At 40.2% G+C, this 18,552-nt stretch overlaps 1 protein-coding gene across 1 annotated transcript in view; it reads left to right on the top strand.

The window, feature by feature from the left end:
* The window catches only part of SIK2 (salt inducible kinase 2), a 127,106-nt gene that overhangs the window by 103,419 nt on the left and 5,135 nt on the right, over positions 1 to 18,552 (top strand). Inside the window, exons 9-12 of the mRNA XM_065881842.1 lie at positions 9,774 to 9,938; positions 17,153 to 17,381; positions 17,867 to 18,151; positions 18,297 to 18,460. Of these exons, the coding sequence (XP_065737914.1) occupies positions 9,774 to 9,938; positions 17,153 to 17,381; positions 17,867 to 18,151; positions 18,297 to 18,460 (843 nt within the window). The remainder of the gene's footprint in view (positions 1 to 9,773; positions 9,939 to 17,152; positions 17,382 to 17,866; positions 18,152 to 18,296; positions 18,461 to 18,552) is intronic.

The raw sequence follows: 18,552 nt of genomic DNA, 5'->3' as shown, positions 1-18,552 counted from the left end.
CATCCAAAAACAACAGAATACATTTTCTTCTCAAGTGCTTATGGAACATTCTCCAGGATAGATCATATCTTGGGTCACAAATCAAGCCTTGGTAAATTTAAGAAAATTGAAATCATATCAAGTATCTTTTCCAACCACAATGCTATGAGACTAGATGTCAATTACAGGAAAAAATCTGGAAAAAATGCAAATACATGGAGGGTAAACAATACACTACTTAATAACCAAGAGATCACTGAATAAATCAAAGGGGAAATCAAAAAATACCTAGAAACAAATGACAATGAAAACATGATGATGCAAAACCTATGGGATGCAGCAAAAGCAGTTCTAACAGGGAAGTTTATAGCAATACAATCCTACCTCAAGAAACAAGAAATATCTCAAATAAAAAAACTAACCTTACACCTAAAGCAATTAGGGAAAGAAGAACAAAAAAACCCCAAAATTAGCAGAAGGAAAGAAATCATAAAGATCAGATCAGAAATAAATGAAAAAGAAATGAAGGAAATGATAGCAAAGATCAATAAAACTAAAAGCTGGTTCTTTGAGAAGATAAACAAAATTGATAAACCATTAGCTAGACTCATCAAGAAAAAAACGGACAGGACTCAAATCAATAGAATTAGAGATGAAAAAGGAGAAGTAACAACTAACACTGCAGAAATACAAAGGATCATGAGAGATTACTGCAAGCAACTATATGCCAATAAAATGGACAACCTGGAAGAAATGGACAAATTCTTAGAAATGAACAGCCTCCCAAGACTGAACCAGGAAGAAATAGAAAATATGAACTGACCAATCACAAGCACTGAAATTGAAACTGTGATTAAAAATCTTCCAGCAGGGGGCTTCCCTGGTGGCGCAGTGGTTGAGAATCCGCCTGCCGATGCAGGGGACATGGGTTCGTGCCCCGGTCTAGGAAGATCCCACATGCCGCAGAGCAGCTGGGCCCGTGAGCCATGGCCACTGAGCCTGCACATCTGGAGCCTGGGCTCCACAACCGTGAGAGGCCCGAGTACGGAAAAAAAAAAAAAATTCTTCCAGCAAACAAAAGCCCAGGACCAGATGGCTTCACAGGTGAATTCTATCAAACATTTAGAGAAGAGCTAACACCTATCCTTCTCAAACTCTTCCAAAATGTAGCAGAGGGAGGAACACTCCCAAACTCATTCTATGAGGCCACCATCACCCTGATACCAAAACCAGACAAAGATGTCACAAAGAAAGAAAGCTACAGGCCAATATCAGTGATGAACATAGATGCAAAAATCCTCAACAAAATACTAGCAAACAGAATCCAACAGCACATTAAAAGGATCATACACCATGATCAAGTGGGGTTTATCCCAGGAATGCAAGGATTCTTCAGTATATGCAAATCAATCAATGTGATACACCATATTAACACATTGAAGGGTAAAAACCATATGATCATCTCAATAGATGCAGAAAAAGATTTTGACAAAATTCAACACCCATTTATGATAAAAACCCTCCAGAAAGTAGGCATAGAGAGAACTTACCTTAACATAATAAAGGCCATAGATGACAAACCCACAGCCAACATCGTTCTCAATGGTAAAAAATTGAAACCATTTCCACTAATATCAGGGACAAGACAAGGTTGGCCACACTCACCACCATTCTTCAACATAGTTTTGGAAGTTTTAGCCACAGGAATCAGAGAAGAAAAAGAAATAAAAGGAATCCAAATCGGAAAAGAAAAGTAAAACTGTCATTGTTTGCAGATGACATGAGAGAATCCTAAAGATGCTACCCGAAAACTACTAGAGCTAATCAATGAATTTGGTAAAGTTGCAGGATACAAAATTAATGCACAGAAATCTCTTGCATTCCTATGCAACAATGATGAAACATCTGAAAGAGAAATTAAGGAAACACTCCCATTTACCACTGCAACAAAAAGAATAAAATACCTAGGAATAAACCTACCTAAGGAGACAAAATACCTGTATGCAGAAAACTATAAGACACTGATGAAAGAAATTAAAGATGATACAAACAAATGGAGAGATTTACCATGTTCTTGGATTGGAAGAATCAACATTGTGAAAATGACTATACTACCCAAACCAATCTACAGATTCAGTGCAATCCCTATCAAACTACCAATGGCATCTTTCACAGAACTAGAACAAAAAATATCACAATTTGTATGGAAACACAAAAGACCCCAAATAGCCAAAGCAATCTTGAGAAAGAAAAACGGAGCTGGAGGAATCAGACTCCTGGACTTCAGACTATACTACAAAGCTACAGTAATCAAGACAGTATGGTACTGGCACAAAAACAGAAATATAGACCAATGGAAAAGGATAGAAAGCCCAGAGGTAAACCACGCACATTACAGTCACCTTATTTTTAATAAGGGATTCAAGAATATACAGTGGAGAAAAGACAGCCTCTTCAATAAGTGCTGGGAAAACTGGACAGCTACATGTAAAAGAATGAAATTAGAACACTCCCTAACACCATACACAAAAATAAACTCAAAATGGATTAGAGACCTAAATATAAGGCCAGACACTGTCAAACTCTTAGAGGAAAACATAGGCAGAACACTATGACATAAATCACAGCAAGATCCTTTTTGACCCACCTCCTAGAGAAATGGAAATAAAAACAAAAATAAATAAATGAGACCTAATGAAACTTAAAAGCTTTTGCACAGCAAAGGAAACCATAAACAAGACGAAAAGACAACCCTCAGAATGGGAGAAAATATTTGCAAACGAAGCAACTGACAGAGGATTAATCTCCAAAATTTACAAGCAGCTCATGCAGCTCAATATCAGCAAAACAAACAACCCAATCCAAAAATGGGCAGAAGACCTAAATAGACATTTCTCCAAAGAAGATATACAGGTCACCAACAAACATGTGAAAGGATGCTCAACATCACTAATCATTAGAGAAATGCAAATCAAAACTACAATGAGGTATCACCTCACACCGGTCAGAATGGCCATCATCAAAAAACCTACAAACAATAAATGCTGGAGAGGGTGTGGAGAAAAGGGAACCCTCTTGCACTGTTGGTGGGAATGTAAATTGATACAGCCACTATGGAGAACAGTATGGAGTTTCCTTTTTAAAAAACAAAAACTAGGACTGCCATACAACTCAGCAGTCCCACTACTGGGCATATACCCTGAGAAAACCATAATTCAAAAAGAGTCATATACCACAATGTTTATTGCAGCTCTATTTACAATAGCCAGGATATGGAAGCAACCTAAGTGTCCATCAGCAGATGAATGGATAGAGAAGATGTGGCACATATGTACAATGGAATATTACTCTGCCTTAGAAACAAAACGAAATTGAGTTATTTGTAGTGAGGTGGATGGACCTAGAGTCTGTCATACAGAGTGAAGTAAGTTAGAAAGAGAAAAACGAATACCGTATGCTAACACATATATATAGAATCTGAAAGAAAAAGAATGGTTCTGAAGAACCTAGGGGCAAGACCGGAATACAGACACAGACGTAGAGAATGGACTTGAGCACATGGAGAGTGGGAAGGGTAAGCTGGGAGGAATTGAGAGAGTGACATGGACATATATACACTACCAAATGTAAAATCGAAAGCTAGTGGGAAGCAGCCACGTGGCACAGGGAGATCAGCTCGGTGCTTTGTGTCCACTTAGAGGGGTGAGATAGGGAGGATGGGAGGGAGACGCAAGAGGGAGGAGATATGGGGATATATGTATATGTATAGCTGATTCACTTTGTTATAAAGCAGAAACTAACACACCATTGTAGAGCAATTGTACTCCAATAAAAATGTTAAATAAATAAAATTAGATAAATAAAGTGCAAGTAAGAGCAAAAGAGTTTTCACTTTGTATTTTTTGTTTGGCAATTTTACAAAATTTATAGAATTATAGTAGAATTTTGCATTGGCTTCTACAGAATATGTGAAAAAGAAACCCCAGGAAATTAAAATCGTCTTGATTTTAATAGGTAAATGGTGTACCTTGTTATACATATTTTAATATCTAAAATAATGTGAGTATTGATACTAATGTGAGTAAAATAATATATCAGTAAAGTTCCAGATATTTGGGTTGAAGTATCTCTGAGCACTTGGAATCCTTCAAAGTTGAGTGGTATAGCTTTCAAGATAGAGAGGAGGGAGATAAAATGAGAATTCCTAAGTTGGGCTAGTAATAGTGAGATGGAGGGTGCCCCTTCCCTCTGGAAAATGCTGCCAGGCGGAAGGATAGGAAGCAGGAAAGCCCCCATGCTGAGTAGCTTCTCTCCCGAGTCTCTTTATTCTTCTGAAACATTACACAAGTGAGGGTTACATAAACGATTGCTCCTGAGCACACGCATATGTTATTGTACATGATTTCCTTTCATATCTAAACTTGAAGCAGATTCCTTAGATCTCAAGTTATATTTCATTTGGCTTGGGGCTTCTTATGTTTGATCATTTTTTTTATTACCAAGCACCCCGTGAGTTCTTCTCATTTTATGCATTGATCCAAGTTATCATAGAAAGCTATTTACTGTGACTTAAAATGTATCTAATTCAAATAGCAATCTTCAGTGCTCATTCAGAAACTTGTCTTGAGTGCCATCTGGATGCTAAGAAACAGGCACTGGGGTTGAAGAAGATCTCTCTTCCCTACGAGACTTCACATTCTAATGTTTAGTATTGAACTTGTTAAAAAATAGATTTCTCTGTTTTTATGACTATAAATGTGCTTAAAGCTTTAGTAGAGCCTTCTCCCTTTGAATTCTTTGGTGTTCTACTATCTGTTTAAAGAAGTGGCAAATCACTTGTTACTTGATAGAGTGATAAGGAACTGGGGAAATTACAAGATCCTTTGCAGAGATCACATGACTTGTGCAATCAAGCAGACCTTGGGTTCCATACTGAGCTGAGTGACTTCAACAAGTCAGCATCTCTGAGCTCCAGGGTCCTTAACTATAAAATGGAAATAGCAATACCTACTTCATAAGTTTGCTACAAAGATAAAATTGATTAATTGATACCAGCAGTTCCGTTCAGATAGAGCACTTATGTGCCAGGCACAGTCCCAGCCATCATGGTTTCATAGGTACCCAGGAAACAGTCCCTGCCCTTAAGGAATTTATGGTATAGTGATGAACAACCCACGATTACTACTTAGAAAACATTGAGATTTCCACTTTAGATGGATTTAGAGTACTTATATTTGCCACATAATATACAGGAAATGTTACATCTAATTGACTGCAGGTGACTATTTTTTTAAAATATGCCTTTTTCTTGTGAATTCTATCTGCTAGTTTTTAATAGTCCTTCACTCCAACTTTCCATCAACTGTAAGTAGACTAGAATGAAACACTCATCCCAGTTCTTCTTTAATTACTGATTAGAGGTTGCCCTCCACAGCTGTAAGAAAAAGTCAACTAGGGCTGCTGTTAACAAAGCACCACAGACTGGGCAGCTTCAACAACAAAGTTTATGTTTTCGCAGTTTTAGAGGCTGGAAGTGCAAGATCAAGGGGTCATCAGGGTTCTGAGGACTCTCTTCCTGGCATTTAGATGGCCACCTTCTCACTATGTCCTTGCACATCCTCTTCTCTGCACATGCAGGAAGAGAGATCTCTGGTATCTCATCCTCTACTTAGAGGGACACCAGTCCTTTTGCATTAGGTCCCCACCCTTATGACCTCATTTAACCTTAATTACCTCCTTAAAGGCCCTGTCTACAGATATAGTCACATTGGGTGTTAGGGCTTCAACATATAGATGGGGGCAGGGGCAGGGGGCACAATTCTATCCATAATAAGCATATTCCTATGGGACCAGTAAAGATTTTTCCCGTAGGAGAAAATGTTATTTTCATTTTAATGGTGCTGGAAAGCATAAAATCAGAAGAAGAGATTCAAGACAATAAACATATGATCTAAAAAGTCATTACATTTAGTGGACATGGTCACTGTTTATGGCCACTCTTTTTTTCAAATTTTTTTTTATTGAAGTATAGTTGATTTACAATGTTGTGTTAATTTCTGCTGTACAGCAAAGTGACTCAGTTATACACATATATACACTCTTTTTTATATTCTTTTTCATTATGATTTATCCCAGGATACTGAATATAGTTCCCTTGCTCTTTATCCATTCTATATGTAATAGTTCGCATCTACTATCCCCAGACTCCCAGTCCATCCCTCCCCTACCTCCCCTCCACTTTGGTAACCACAAGTCTGTGCTCTATGCCTGTGAGTCCCTTTCTGTTTTGTAGATAGGTTCATTTGTGCCATGTTTTAGATTCTACATATAAGTGATTTCATATGGTATTTGTCTTTCTCTTTCTGACTTTCTTCATTTGGTATGATAATCTCTAGTTGCATCCATGTTGCTGCAAATGGCATTATTTCGTTCTTTTTTATGGCTGAGTAGTATTCCATTGTACCACATCTTTTTTTTTTTTTTTTTACATCTTTATTGGAGTATAATTGCTTTACAATGGTGTGTTAGTTTCTGCTTTATAACAAAATGCATCAGTTATACATATACATATGTTCCCATATCTCTTCCCTCTTGCGTCTCCCTCCCTCCCGCCCTCCCTATCCCACCTCTCTAGGTGGTCACAAAGCACCAAGCTGATCTCCCTGTGCTATGCAGCTGCTTCCCACTAGCTAGCTATTTTATGTTTGGTAGTGTATATATGTCCATGCCACTCTCTCACTTTGTCACAGCTTACCCTTCCCCCTCCCCGTATCCTCAAGTCCATTCTTTAGTAGGTCTGTGTCTTTATTCCTGTTTTACCCCTAGGTTCTTCATGACATTTTTTTTCTTAAATTCCATATATATGTGTTAGCATACGGTATTTGTCTTTCTCTTTCTGACTTACTTCACTCTGTATGACAGACTCTAGGTCCACCCACCTCATTACAAATAGCTCAATTTCGTTTCTTTTTATGGCTGAGTAATATTCCATTGTACATATGTGCCACATCTTCTTTATCCATTCATCCGATGATGGACACTTAGGTTGTTTCCATCTCCGGGCTATTATAAATAGAGCTGCAGTGAACATTTTGAGTACCACATCTTCTTTATCCATTCCTCTGTCAATTTACATTTAGTTTGTTTCTGTGTCTGGTGATTGTACATAGTGCTGCTATGAACATAGGGGTGCAGGTATCTTTTTGAATTACAGTTTTGTCTGAATATATACCCAGAAGTGGGATTGCTGGATCATATGGTAATTCTACTTTTAGCTTTCTGAGGAACCTCCATACTGTTTTCCATAGTGGCTGCACCAACTTACATTCCAACCAGTGTAAGAGGGTTCCCTTTTCTCCACACGCTCTCCAGAATTTGTTATTTGTAGACTTTTTAATGATGGCCATTCTGACCGGTATGTGGTGATATCTCAGTTTAGTTTTGATTTGTATTTCTCTAATAATTAGCAATGTTGAGCATCTTTCCATGTGCCTATTGTGTTTATGGCCACTCTTGGAGAAACTGGTAATATCTGCTTGCTTGGGATATTAATCAACCATCTATTTATTATAACATATTCTTTAATCAGATCTTTAGTGCTGGGCATGCTATTTGAATATTTATACTCTAACTTGTGCCAAAAAGACTTCCTTAATCCCGTCAGTGATTGCAAGAATCCTAAAAAGCAGACCCCTGAATCTGTCATTGTATTTCCTGTGAAGCGGCTGTCATAATAAAATGTGTTATTTCTCTGTCCTTACCAAGTTCACAGTAAGTTGTTGTAGTCCAGGTTGGATGTGAAAGAAAAATGTGTTATGCTTGGTCTGGCCCAGCACAATCCTGACATTTAAAAAGTCACAGCTAACAAGAAGCAAGGAGTGAGAAGAACATATCATAGTTATCATGTTGGTATCTCATTTCCAGGGCAGTGTCTACAGGTAGTGCTTTGCCCTGATAAGGAGCAGTCTAATAAATTTGGGAAACAGAAATCAAAGTTCAGCTTTATCCTTTGATTGAAAAGCCAATGATAAGGGTAAGAGGAATGTATCAAATATGCTTTATTCGGAAGTTTAAATTTTACATTGTGGCTAAAAAATTAATTTAAATGACTAACGCTTGAAAGGAAAAAAAATGTTTCGTCTCAAAAGTGACGAGGATATAGGCCTGAGGAATGATGATATAAGAAAAGCTATTTCTTTATCATGCTCAGAATAATATACAGTGTATTTTCTGTCACTTTTTACCATCCATATAATACCAACACTTTGCTATTGCTATTTTGTTCTTTATCTCATGCAGTATATCTAATGATGTTAATGTTGGAATATAAAGTATATTCTAAATATAGTCATAGTCAAGTATAAAGTGTATTTATAACATATTCCCCCATTATTGAAAACCATCAACCTGAAATTTTAACTGGGAACCATTAGCTAGTATCTGAGAACAAAACTGTGTATTCATTTTACTAATTCCTGTATTAAATTATTATCATCATTTTAAGACTTTAGAAAGGAGAAAGGAGGAATTAACATTACTGAGCAAAGGACTTTACATGTTGCCTTTTACAGTCCTAACTTCACTGTGAAGTAGATATTATGACATTTTTCAGAGGTGAAGAAAATAAGATGCAAAGAGTTTAGGTAACTGATTAAGTTCACACAATTAGTAAGTGATGGAGCCCGGAATCAAAACCAGGTCTTGGGAAGGGAAAAGCTAGAATCATACCATTTTGTTCCTTTTCACTTGTTTGAATTTAAAGCTCACCATCCTATATCCCTTAAAGTGACAATGGCAGAAAAAATACAGGCCATTCCTCTGCCTTTTAGAAACTGGTATGATGTTTGTTCCCTCAGATGTTTTGCAATGTCTGTTATGTTCAAAAGGCATCTAATAAATTATTCTGCTAGTTTTGAAGAAATGGGGAGGAAAGGAGTATCCAGCGGTTTCATCTTCAAAATCAATTCTTGCCAATTGTCATAAAGGAAAATTCTCTTTTAAATGAGGAAGACTTTGTAATACTTGTTTACTTAGAATTTTTAACAGAGGAGACATGGAGAATGGACTTTCTAGAGTAGGTTGACTTCAGGAACATAACTTGCTCAGCAATAAGCATCTCTGTTTCCACTGGGCAAGCAGGCTGTGTGTGTTCAGTCTGTGCGTCTCTTTCAAAGAACATTCCTATCCCCTCCGAGTAGCTGCTGCTTCTCTCTTCTTCCTCTACACTCACTCCCTTGCCAAGAAATATATACCATCTCACCCCGTACCCCACCAAAAAAAAAAAAAAAAGAGAGATGCAGGTAGATAGCCCTTATTGCAGTGTACTTTGTATTACAGTTAGTTGTGTGTGTATCTTATCTCTGGTTCAGTTTTGATCTCCTACTCTTAGAGACTGGGACTTCTCTATTCTTCTTTGTATCTTTCCAAGGTAATATATTTAAGGATATAGCCAATAGATGTTCATTGAATTGAAAAAGAGCGTCTTAGATTCCTTACAAAGGCTAGCTTTCCTGTCATCTGTGAAAGTTATGCACCTCATCATGGAACAGGAACGAAATTCTGTACAACCTATCTCAGAATAATTGATTGCTAGACTGCTTCAGATCGATACCTGTACCATGTACATACTTCATCACATCTTTTCTGGAGTTTCCAACAAATCACTATTTACCCTTTAATTAAAAACGTCTTCCTGAATTAACAATTCAGGAAGAATTGTTTTATTTCAAGAATTTTGTATATTTATATAGAAAGTATTAATGTTCCCAAACTTTCCGTTCTTGCCATATTTACAGACACAAACTGTGGGACTCCCAGTGACGGTGCATTCACCAAACGTGCGAGTGATGCGATCTGCCCTCCTCCCACAGGCATCCAACGTGGACGCCTTCTCATTTCCAGCATCCGGCTGTCAGGCGGAAGCAGCATTCATGGAGGAAGAGTGTGTCGACACTCCAAAGGTACAGATGTGTTTGAGAGACTCCGAGCTTGTTGGTTGGCTGGAGATTTCAACTCTGTCCACACAAATGTTTTACTTCGGCTTAGCTGAACTTTGTCATTTCCTCAAGTCACTTGGGAGGAGTTGTTTTTGTGCAGAAGACCTGAGAAAAGTATCCAGGCCTAACCTCGCTCTCTCCATCTTGTCATTACGACGGTTATGTAACATGTCAGATCTCGTGTACTTTTCAGAATCCTTCTTCATTCTCTTTCCTTAACCAATTCCTTCTCTCAAGCTCTAGATCCCTCATAGGTTTTGGATTTTTTTTTTAAAACCAATTGTAATTCTGAAAACAAAAGTATAACTATTGTGCTAAATTGGGCTTTGCCTATGTTATTATGGCCTCTCTTCTGCCTGTGCTGCAGCTACAAAATGATGAGCCATCTTTTTTGGTCAGTTAAACATCTTTTTGTGTCCAGTTTGAACATACTTAAAGGAGATAAGTTTATTCTGGTGTGCTGCATAAAGTTGGCTTTTAGTATATGGAACATGACAGCTTCCCTCATTTAATGAATATTTATTTAACTTCTAATTTGTGTTTTATATACTTAGCATCCAGTGATATACAGAGGATCATATTAATGAGCAGGTCTTAGAGTATGTTTAAAATAGACTCTGTTCTTCACTAGCTGTGTGAACTTGGATAAAGTGACTAACTTCTTTGAACCTCCATTTCTCTTGTGTAAAACAAGGATACCAACTTTATGAGACTGTTGTGAGGATTAATTGAAAGAATGTGTGTGAGGTTTTGGGCAAATTGTAGATACTCAGCAAATATTGGTTTCCTGTCTTTTTAGGCTCGTTAGGTAATAAAAAGATGACTCAGATATTAGTTCTGCCTCAAAGTTTGTAGTCTAGCAGAAGAGACATGAAGCTTAACTAAAGGTAATGTGCCAGGTACTGAATAAATTGATAAAACATAATTGGTCCCTTAAAGAGATAAAAAAATCAAAGTGCTGCAAGACTAGAAGGAGACGGGGGAGTTGCTTTTAGTTCATTTGATCAGGAATGTCTTTGGTTTAACTGTCAGAGCTGGGAATTGAGAGGAGGGCAGAATCAGGGTGGATGGAAACTAGGGTGTGATATCTCGGTGGAGGGAAAGGCCTGAGCAACAGCAAACGTCAGGAAAGCCTGGGTCCCTCTAAGTCAGAGCAGGAGCTCAGTGTGGCTGAGGGAGAGGGCATGTGAAGGGAAGTTGTACAAAATAAAGACAAATAGCCTTGCTTTGAATGGCAAGCCAAGGGATAGACTCTTTCTCTAGGTTGGGGCTCTCAACACGGGAACGTGTTTCAGTATTATCAAGAGAGTTTTTTCTGGGACTTCCCTGGTGGTCCAGCGGTTAAGACTCCACGCTCTCAATGGAGGGGGCCCAGGTTCGATCCCTGGTCACAGAACTAGATCCCACATGCCACAACTAAGACCCGGTGCAGCCAAATAAATGAATAAATATTTTTTTTAATAGAGAGTTTTTGGGACTGCCCTGGTGGCACAGTGGTTGGGACTCCCCACCTCCAATGCAGGAGGCCTGGGTTCAATCCCTGGTCAGGAAACTAGATCCCACGTGCATGCCGCAACTAAGAGTTCACATGCCGCAACTAAGGAGCCGGCGAGCCACAACTAAGGAGCCCTCGGGCCATGACTAAGGAATCCACGTGCCACAACCAAGGAGCCGATGAGCTGCAACTAAGGAGCCCACCTGCCACAACTAAGACCCGACGCGACCAAATAAATAAAATTAAGTTGTAAAAAAAAAGAGTTTTTTCCAAATGGACCTTCTCCAAGGTAGTAGGAAACAATCGGAGATTTTTTGATAAGGAAACACCATGATCCATATTGTGCTTCAGAAATGAACCTGGAAGGGTCCGTAGCCTGCATTGGATAGGAGAGAGACTGATGACAAGCACAGTAGAAGGTTAGAGTGTGTGTCAGGGGAGGTGACAAGGGCTTGAGCTAGGATGGTGCCCGTGAAACTGGAGAGGAGGGGATGGTATAAATGAGATTGCACAGATAAAACTGATAGACTGTTAGGGTCCAGAGAAAAGAAGTCCAGACCGATAACAGTATTTTGAGCCTTGATGATCAGGAAGGTGAATAGCATTTTCAGAAATAGGGAGCTCTGGAGGTAGAGCTGATTCAGAAGTTAAGTAATGAGTAATGACTAGAGCGTAGTCAAGGCACCTTGATGCTGGGCTGCCATAAGCAGGTGTTAAGCCGGGTTCCTGACCCTGAGGAGTTAGTGTCCCTGTCCCTGAGGACGAGGCCACTTTCTGTGGACAGTCTGTTCCTCTGCCTGTGGTTGCCTAGCATGTTCAAATCCTCATAAACTGCTATTACATTCTCACCCAGAAATTTAGACATAAATTGAGGCAACATCACTCATTTATTTTTAAAATCTAATCCCCTTGAAAAAATTAAAATGCAGTCTGCTTAAAGCTTGGCTATGAGGGCCTCAGGCCCAAAACACAGATTGGGCACTGTCTGCCGTATTATATAGGGCAAGCTATTTTTAAAGCTTGTGATTGTTACCGTAACTAGGAAACAGACAGGAAATGAATGATTTTGTGAAAGATATAGACAGAAGCTAGATGGCATATTTGCATTTGTAGGAAGAGCAATACCATGCTGGAACTGGCCACCCACACTGGCAGGGCCACCTTGGCACTCAGCCAGGCTGTAGACATCCGCTGGTCTTATTTGCGTACCATTTCATTTATGTCAGCAGTACTCTTTGTGCCTCTTCCCTCCCTAGCACCTCTTTCTCTGGGGCCCATAAATAAACGCACACACACAAAACCGTCAGACAGAGATACTAGCCCTTTGTTGTTGGTCTTGCTTCATATGCATTTCCTCTAACACCTATTTGTTGTCGTCTAAAGGATGCCGTGTAACTGCATGTGTTGCTCAGTCATTTCTGCTCGCGATTGGTGGCAGATATTGTGTGCCTCGGAGGTTTCGCTTCTCCTTCTCTCCCAGAAGTCTTCAACTTAAACTTATCAGTAAAATCCCTCAGGAAGTCTGCATTGAAACATGGGTTTGGGGTTGCTCCCAAAATAGCACCTTTCTGAGACAGTCACCTAACTCTGAGCAGTAACCGAGCCCCCAGGTGGTACAGAGCCCATACAGGAGCAGATGCAAGCCCTGTAGGGTCAGTCTCTCACTTTTGAGAGTTTCTTTGGGAATAATGGACTTTATACATACACACACATACGGACACTTCAGTCAGTTTTAACATTTTATTTAAGTTCTATGAGAAAAGGATTTTCCAAGTTACCGTCTCCATGTCCGGTTAGTGGAAGGGAACTGTGAAACTAAACTATGAAAGTGCAAGTATAGTAGAGCTGTTCATGTCTATTGACGTTTTTAATACCTTTTTTAAATTATAAAGGTAGTACAGGGCTTCCCTGGTGGCGCAATGGTTGAGAGTCCACCTGCCGATGAGGGGACACGGGTTCGTGCCCCCATCCGGGAAGATCCCACATGCCGCGGAGCAGCTGGGCCCGTTAGCCATGGCCGCTGGGCCTGCGCGTCCGGAGCCTGTGCTCCGCAACGAGAGAGGCCACAACACTGAGAGGCCCACGTACAGCAAAAAAAAAAAAAAAAAGTAAGGAAAGGTAGTACACATGACAAAAGATCTAAGAAGGATATTCATCAAAAACTCTTAATCATGTTAACCTCTAAGACTTTGTAAAAGGGAGAAATTGCACTTTTACTTCTGACTTTGGATTTTTAAATTTCTAATTAAAAGACATTAAACCAGTCAGAATCACACATGGAAAATTCACAGAGGGATAAAGGAAAAAATTAATTTATCCATAGTCCCCCTACCCAAAGGTAAGCCCATTTTGACACGTTTCCTTAGAGTAGGTTATATAGATGGATGGATAGATAGATGGGTGGGTGGATGAGTATAGGGTGACTCAGTACGTAGGTAGACTTGTTAAAACAAAATTTTATTCTATTATATGTAATTTTGTACCTTGCTTTTATGTAATATAACATTATGAGCATTTTTCCCATACCATGAAATCTTCTTTGAAAGCATGAGTTATATTTAACAACTGCCTAATATATTGTATTAGATGCACCCTTATTTAAATACTCTTCTATTTTTGGACATCAGGTACTTGAATATTTTTTGCTTCCTTACATATGCTTCAGGTGAATATCCCTGTGTCTAAATTTTTGACTATACCTTTTATTATTTCCCTAGGATAAATTTCTGGAACTGGGTTATCTAGTGCTTTTCTTCCTCACCTGGTTGTTTGTTTAATTTGCCTCAAGATGGTAAAAATGCTTTAAAAGAATATGTTGTTGTTTTATTCTCATGCTTTAAAAATTTTTTGTTATAAAATAGCATTCTCTTTGGTCCAGAAATAATGTTAATATACACAGTGTTTTAGTTAATCCTCCCAAACAACTTTACTCCCATTTTACAAGTGAAGAAAAAAAAAGAGCTTTATAGAAGTTAAGCAACTTGCCTAATAAGTGATGGAGCTGAGGTTTGAGCCTCTTCAATATATGCCAAACTTGCCAGGCACTTAGGATACAAATTAAATAAGGCACATTCCCAGCCTCCAGGCTCACTGGCTAGTACTATACATTAGTCTACCGTGTTAGTCAGCTCTTTAGAGGCTCCATCTCCAGTATAGCCACACTGATGTTAGGGCTTCAATATATGAATCTAAGGGGAGATACAGACATTCAATCCATAACAGTTTAGCAGTCTCCTGTGCTAGAATCTTGTGTATGTGGTAAGCTCAGGGGTATTATCAATTAGTGGTGGAGTTTCTGAGAGGCTGACTCCTACATGTATGCTATCTACTGCATCTGACATCTCTTATCAGAAGGGAAGTGATCTATACTGAACTTTAAGGAAAGGCAAAAACACTGTGTTGGAAAATGTACGTTTTACCCACCCATATTGTATTTTGCAGTCTTAGAGTTTACAGTTAGCCTGGATTGTTTCCTAGAGCAAAAGATCTCATTTCTAGCAGCTTAGGTCACTAAGATAGATCAGCGCATGTTACAGTCACAAAATCCTAGAGTTTAATTTGTTATATCAAGTCCCTGGGTAAACTGGCAGGCAAAGGTGGCATGATTATCACCTGTTTCAGGAACTGATCTTAGAGATGAAAGTGTTCACACCTGTAAACTGAATGAGCTCTAGGGCAGCTTTCTGTTCATACCTCTTAACTATGAAAGGGTCACCACAGCATTTTCTGATTCAGTTATCACCAAGCATCATCTGAAAAACCAGATCATTGTCATCTACCTGTCCCAGGGTGAAACTGAATTCAGCAAACATTGTTAAATGAACGATAAAAATTCTTCTTGTAGTCTAGATGAGGAAATAAATTTATAAGCAGACAATTTAAGAAAAATCGTAAATTTGGGGGGACTGCAAGGTTTTTTGAGTACTCAGAAAAAAGTGGCCTTTCTCTACTAAGGAAAGAAAGGCATGGTTATAAGGCGGTACTTGCAAAATATTTCTTGCAAGAAACATCTGACAAAATTTTGACATATGCTATAAAGTGTAAAGATGCTCAGTAGATATTTACTTGATAACAGTCTTTTCTCTGTTGTTTTTTATTCATTTCCAAATCATCCTTGGCTAGTCTTAGAAAATTATACTAGTAGACAGTCAAGGAACGTAGCGTAGAGTTATGAATGTTAAGTCCCCAAGCCATCATTCTTTCCTACAAGAAAACTTTCAAGTTTAGTTAAAAAGGGAACACTTATCTGGGGATGGTTGAAGGGGAGCATAATTGTTCCTGGCCAGATTTCAGAGTTTTTGTTTTCTGGTGCAATGGAGAAGATTGGTCTTAGTCTAGGAAGAAAGCATTTTCTACCCTTCCTTTTAAGTGGCCACTTGTCACTTTAAAACCCTGTAGTGCATTAGCTGCCTTATCCAAGTAATGGCTACAGCCCCAGAACAGATTTTATGGAATAACCATCCCCTCCCCCAAGCAAACAACGATCTGAGTCACCCAAGTCTCCCTCTCCAAATAAAGGGCCTCGCAGCGCCTTCAGATTGGTTGCCATAAGAGGAAAGTTTCCTGTGTCTGGCATAGCGATGTCCCACGTCACCTCTCACATACATGAGCCTCTCCTGCTTCCAAAGGAAACAATAGCGCTACCTGGTGTATTCCAGGTGAAAGTACTGCTGGGAGCTCAGTCTTATGCCTGGCTGTTCCTGAGCAGCTATTCATAGGAGAAAACTGGATTGATTTCCATGGGGGGATAGTTAAGGTAATGAGGTAAATAATTGCCTCCTCGTTGGGGCTTTTACCAGCCAGAAGAACTCGCAACCACAGCTCCCCTTTGTGGGCTGTGTCTGCCCCCCCAAGGTGGTTTGCTTGGCAACTGCAGAGGAAGGCGACGACGCTCTCACTCAGGAGCTGTGCTGAGCTCATCCCGTGGGATAGGAAGCGCAGATACTGTGTGTGTTGCTGGAGCGGAGAGAATTCAGAGCGCTGCCGCTCGTTAACCTCTGCTGGAATTTGGGGCCTGTGAGTCATTTGTTATTCTATAATGGAAGGCTTTGGCTGTTTGCCATTTGAATTTTGTTTTCACTCCTTTTTGTGGTATGTCCGTCTTTAAAGAATTCTTTCTTCCATTCCTTAGGCACATAGAGCCAACTAAAGACTAAATCCAATGTGCAGGTACTTAAATTATGCATATAGAAGTATGTGTAGAGCCTTCCAGTATGTTTTGTGGTTGAACATTAGAAGAATGCTGGTGACTACTCTTTTCTTAGCTATGAGCCGTGCAATTGGTTTTGTTTTCTTTTTACTAAATCTCATCTTCCCCCTCTTCATTTCCGTTATTTAAAAATAATAATAATAATTGGTAGGCCTCAAGCTAATAGACCCTATTCATCTGGAAACCACTAAAAAAAAGTGTTCATTGTAATCATGATGACTCAGAGAAACCTGGGAGGCAGTGCCAGTTTGGGTCATAATGGGCTTCTGTCTCTTAAGTGCTGCCGTTGGTTGACTCGCCTTAACTTCTAATCTACATGGTTGTCATTAGTAACCAATATGTACATTTTTAATATTTTACTTAATTTGTAATTGGCCAGAGGTCTTGACATTTTTGCCTTTGTGGATTCTTCAAGTGTCTCAGCAGAGCAGCGCCTGATAGCTCCTCTCACATCCCTGTCACACTGACATTTAGGTAAATGGCTGTCTCCTGGACCCTGTGCCTCCCGTCCTGGCGAGGAAGGGGTGCCAGTCACTGCCCAGCGACGTGATGGAGACCTCCATTGATGAAGGGCTGGAGACAGAAGGAGAGGCCGAGGAAGACCCCGGGCGGGCCCTGGGCGCCTTCCAGTCCACACGCGGCGGGCAGAGGCGGCACACTCTGTCGGAAGTGACCAATCAGCTGGCCGTGATGCCTGGTTCAGGTACGCTTTTCAGTAAGTGCCGGCCTGGGTCTTCCCGGCATCTTGAGTCTTCTCCAAGAAACAGGAATGATACCAACCAGCCCCTGGAATGTTGTCTGTGTCTTGTTTCTTTGTGGACCACATGCAGCAGGACTTAAGATTAGGCCTGCTCAGCAGCTCTCAGAGATTAAAATGAAACGTCTCTGAGTGGCCTCCCCTGACGCCCAGGATTCATCCGAGTGCGATGTGACTCATCGAGGACTCTGGCTCTTTCGGAGTGGCCAAGATCTTATGGGTACAGGTTCTGGAGCGTCTTCACCACAGAATTCGAAGCTGATTAAATTGACATGTAAAAAAGTTCTGAAAAGACGTTTTGGTTAGAAATTAAGGACACTGTTGCTGTGGAAACTCAAGCTGGTTATGCTTTGTATCCCATGTTCCAAGAAGTTGCGATTGATTGGTGGTCATGTTGGTGTTGTGTTTTGTTTTTGTCTTTTCTCTTGAAGGGAAAATTTTCTCCATGAGTGACAACCCCTCCCTTGACAGTGTGGACTCTGAGTATGATATGGGGTCTGTTCAGAGGGACCTGCACTTTCTTGAGGACCACCCTTCCCTTAAGGACATCATGTTAGCCAATCAGCCCTCACCCCGCATGACGTCTCCCTTCGTGAGCCTGAGACCTGCCAACCCCACCATGCAGGCTCTGAGCTCCCAGAAACGAGAGGCCCACAACAGGTCTCCAGTGAGCTTCAGAGAGGGCCGCCGGGCGTCAGACACTTCCCTCACCCAAGGTGACTGCCTGCCTTCTCTGCTGGCTCCTACAGCTCTTGTGTTGTAGGACTGGGTGGGGTTTGTTGCCATGTTGGTTTCATGCCTCTGGTCACTGAAAGGCCTTGTGTTTTATTTAAACTGTTTGGTCGTTGTTCTTTCTTTCAGGAATTGTAGCATTTAGACAGCATCTTCAGAATTTGGCTAGAACCAAAGGAATCTTAGAGTTGAACAAAGTGCAGTTGCTCTATGAGCAACTAGGGTCAGAGGCAGACCCTAACCTGGCATCGCCTGCTCCTCAGCTCCAAGACCTGGGCAGCAGTTGCCCTCAGGTGCGTGCTCTGGGCCCTGCCCACAGTGGCTAGGTGAGAATAAGGCATCAGTTCGTCCTGACGGTGTGTCATTTCATTTAGAGGATTTACTC

Source organism: Phocoena phocoena, chromosome 8 (genome assembly GCF_963924675.1).
Source record: "Phocoena phocoena chromosome 8, mPhoPho1.1, whole genome shotgun sequence".
NCBI classification, from domain to species: domain Eukaryota; kingdom Metazoa; phylum Chordata; class Mammalia; order Artiodactyla; family Phocoenidae; genus Phocoena; species Phocoena phocoena.
The sequence above is the reverse complement of the archived record's forward strand: the minus strand, read 5'-3'. Positions and strand labels throughout refer to the sequence as shown.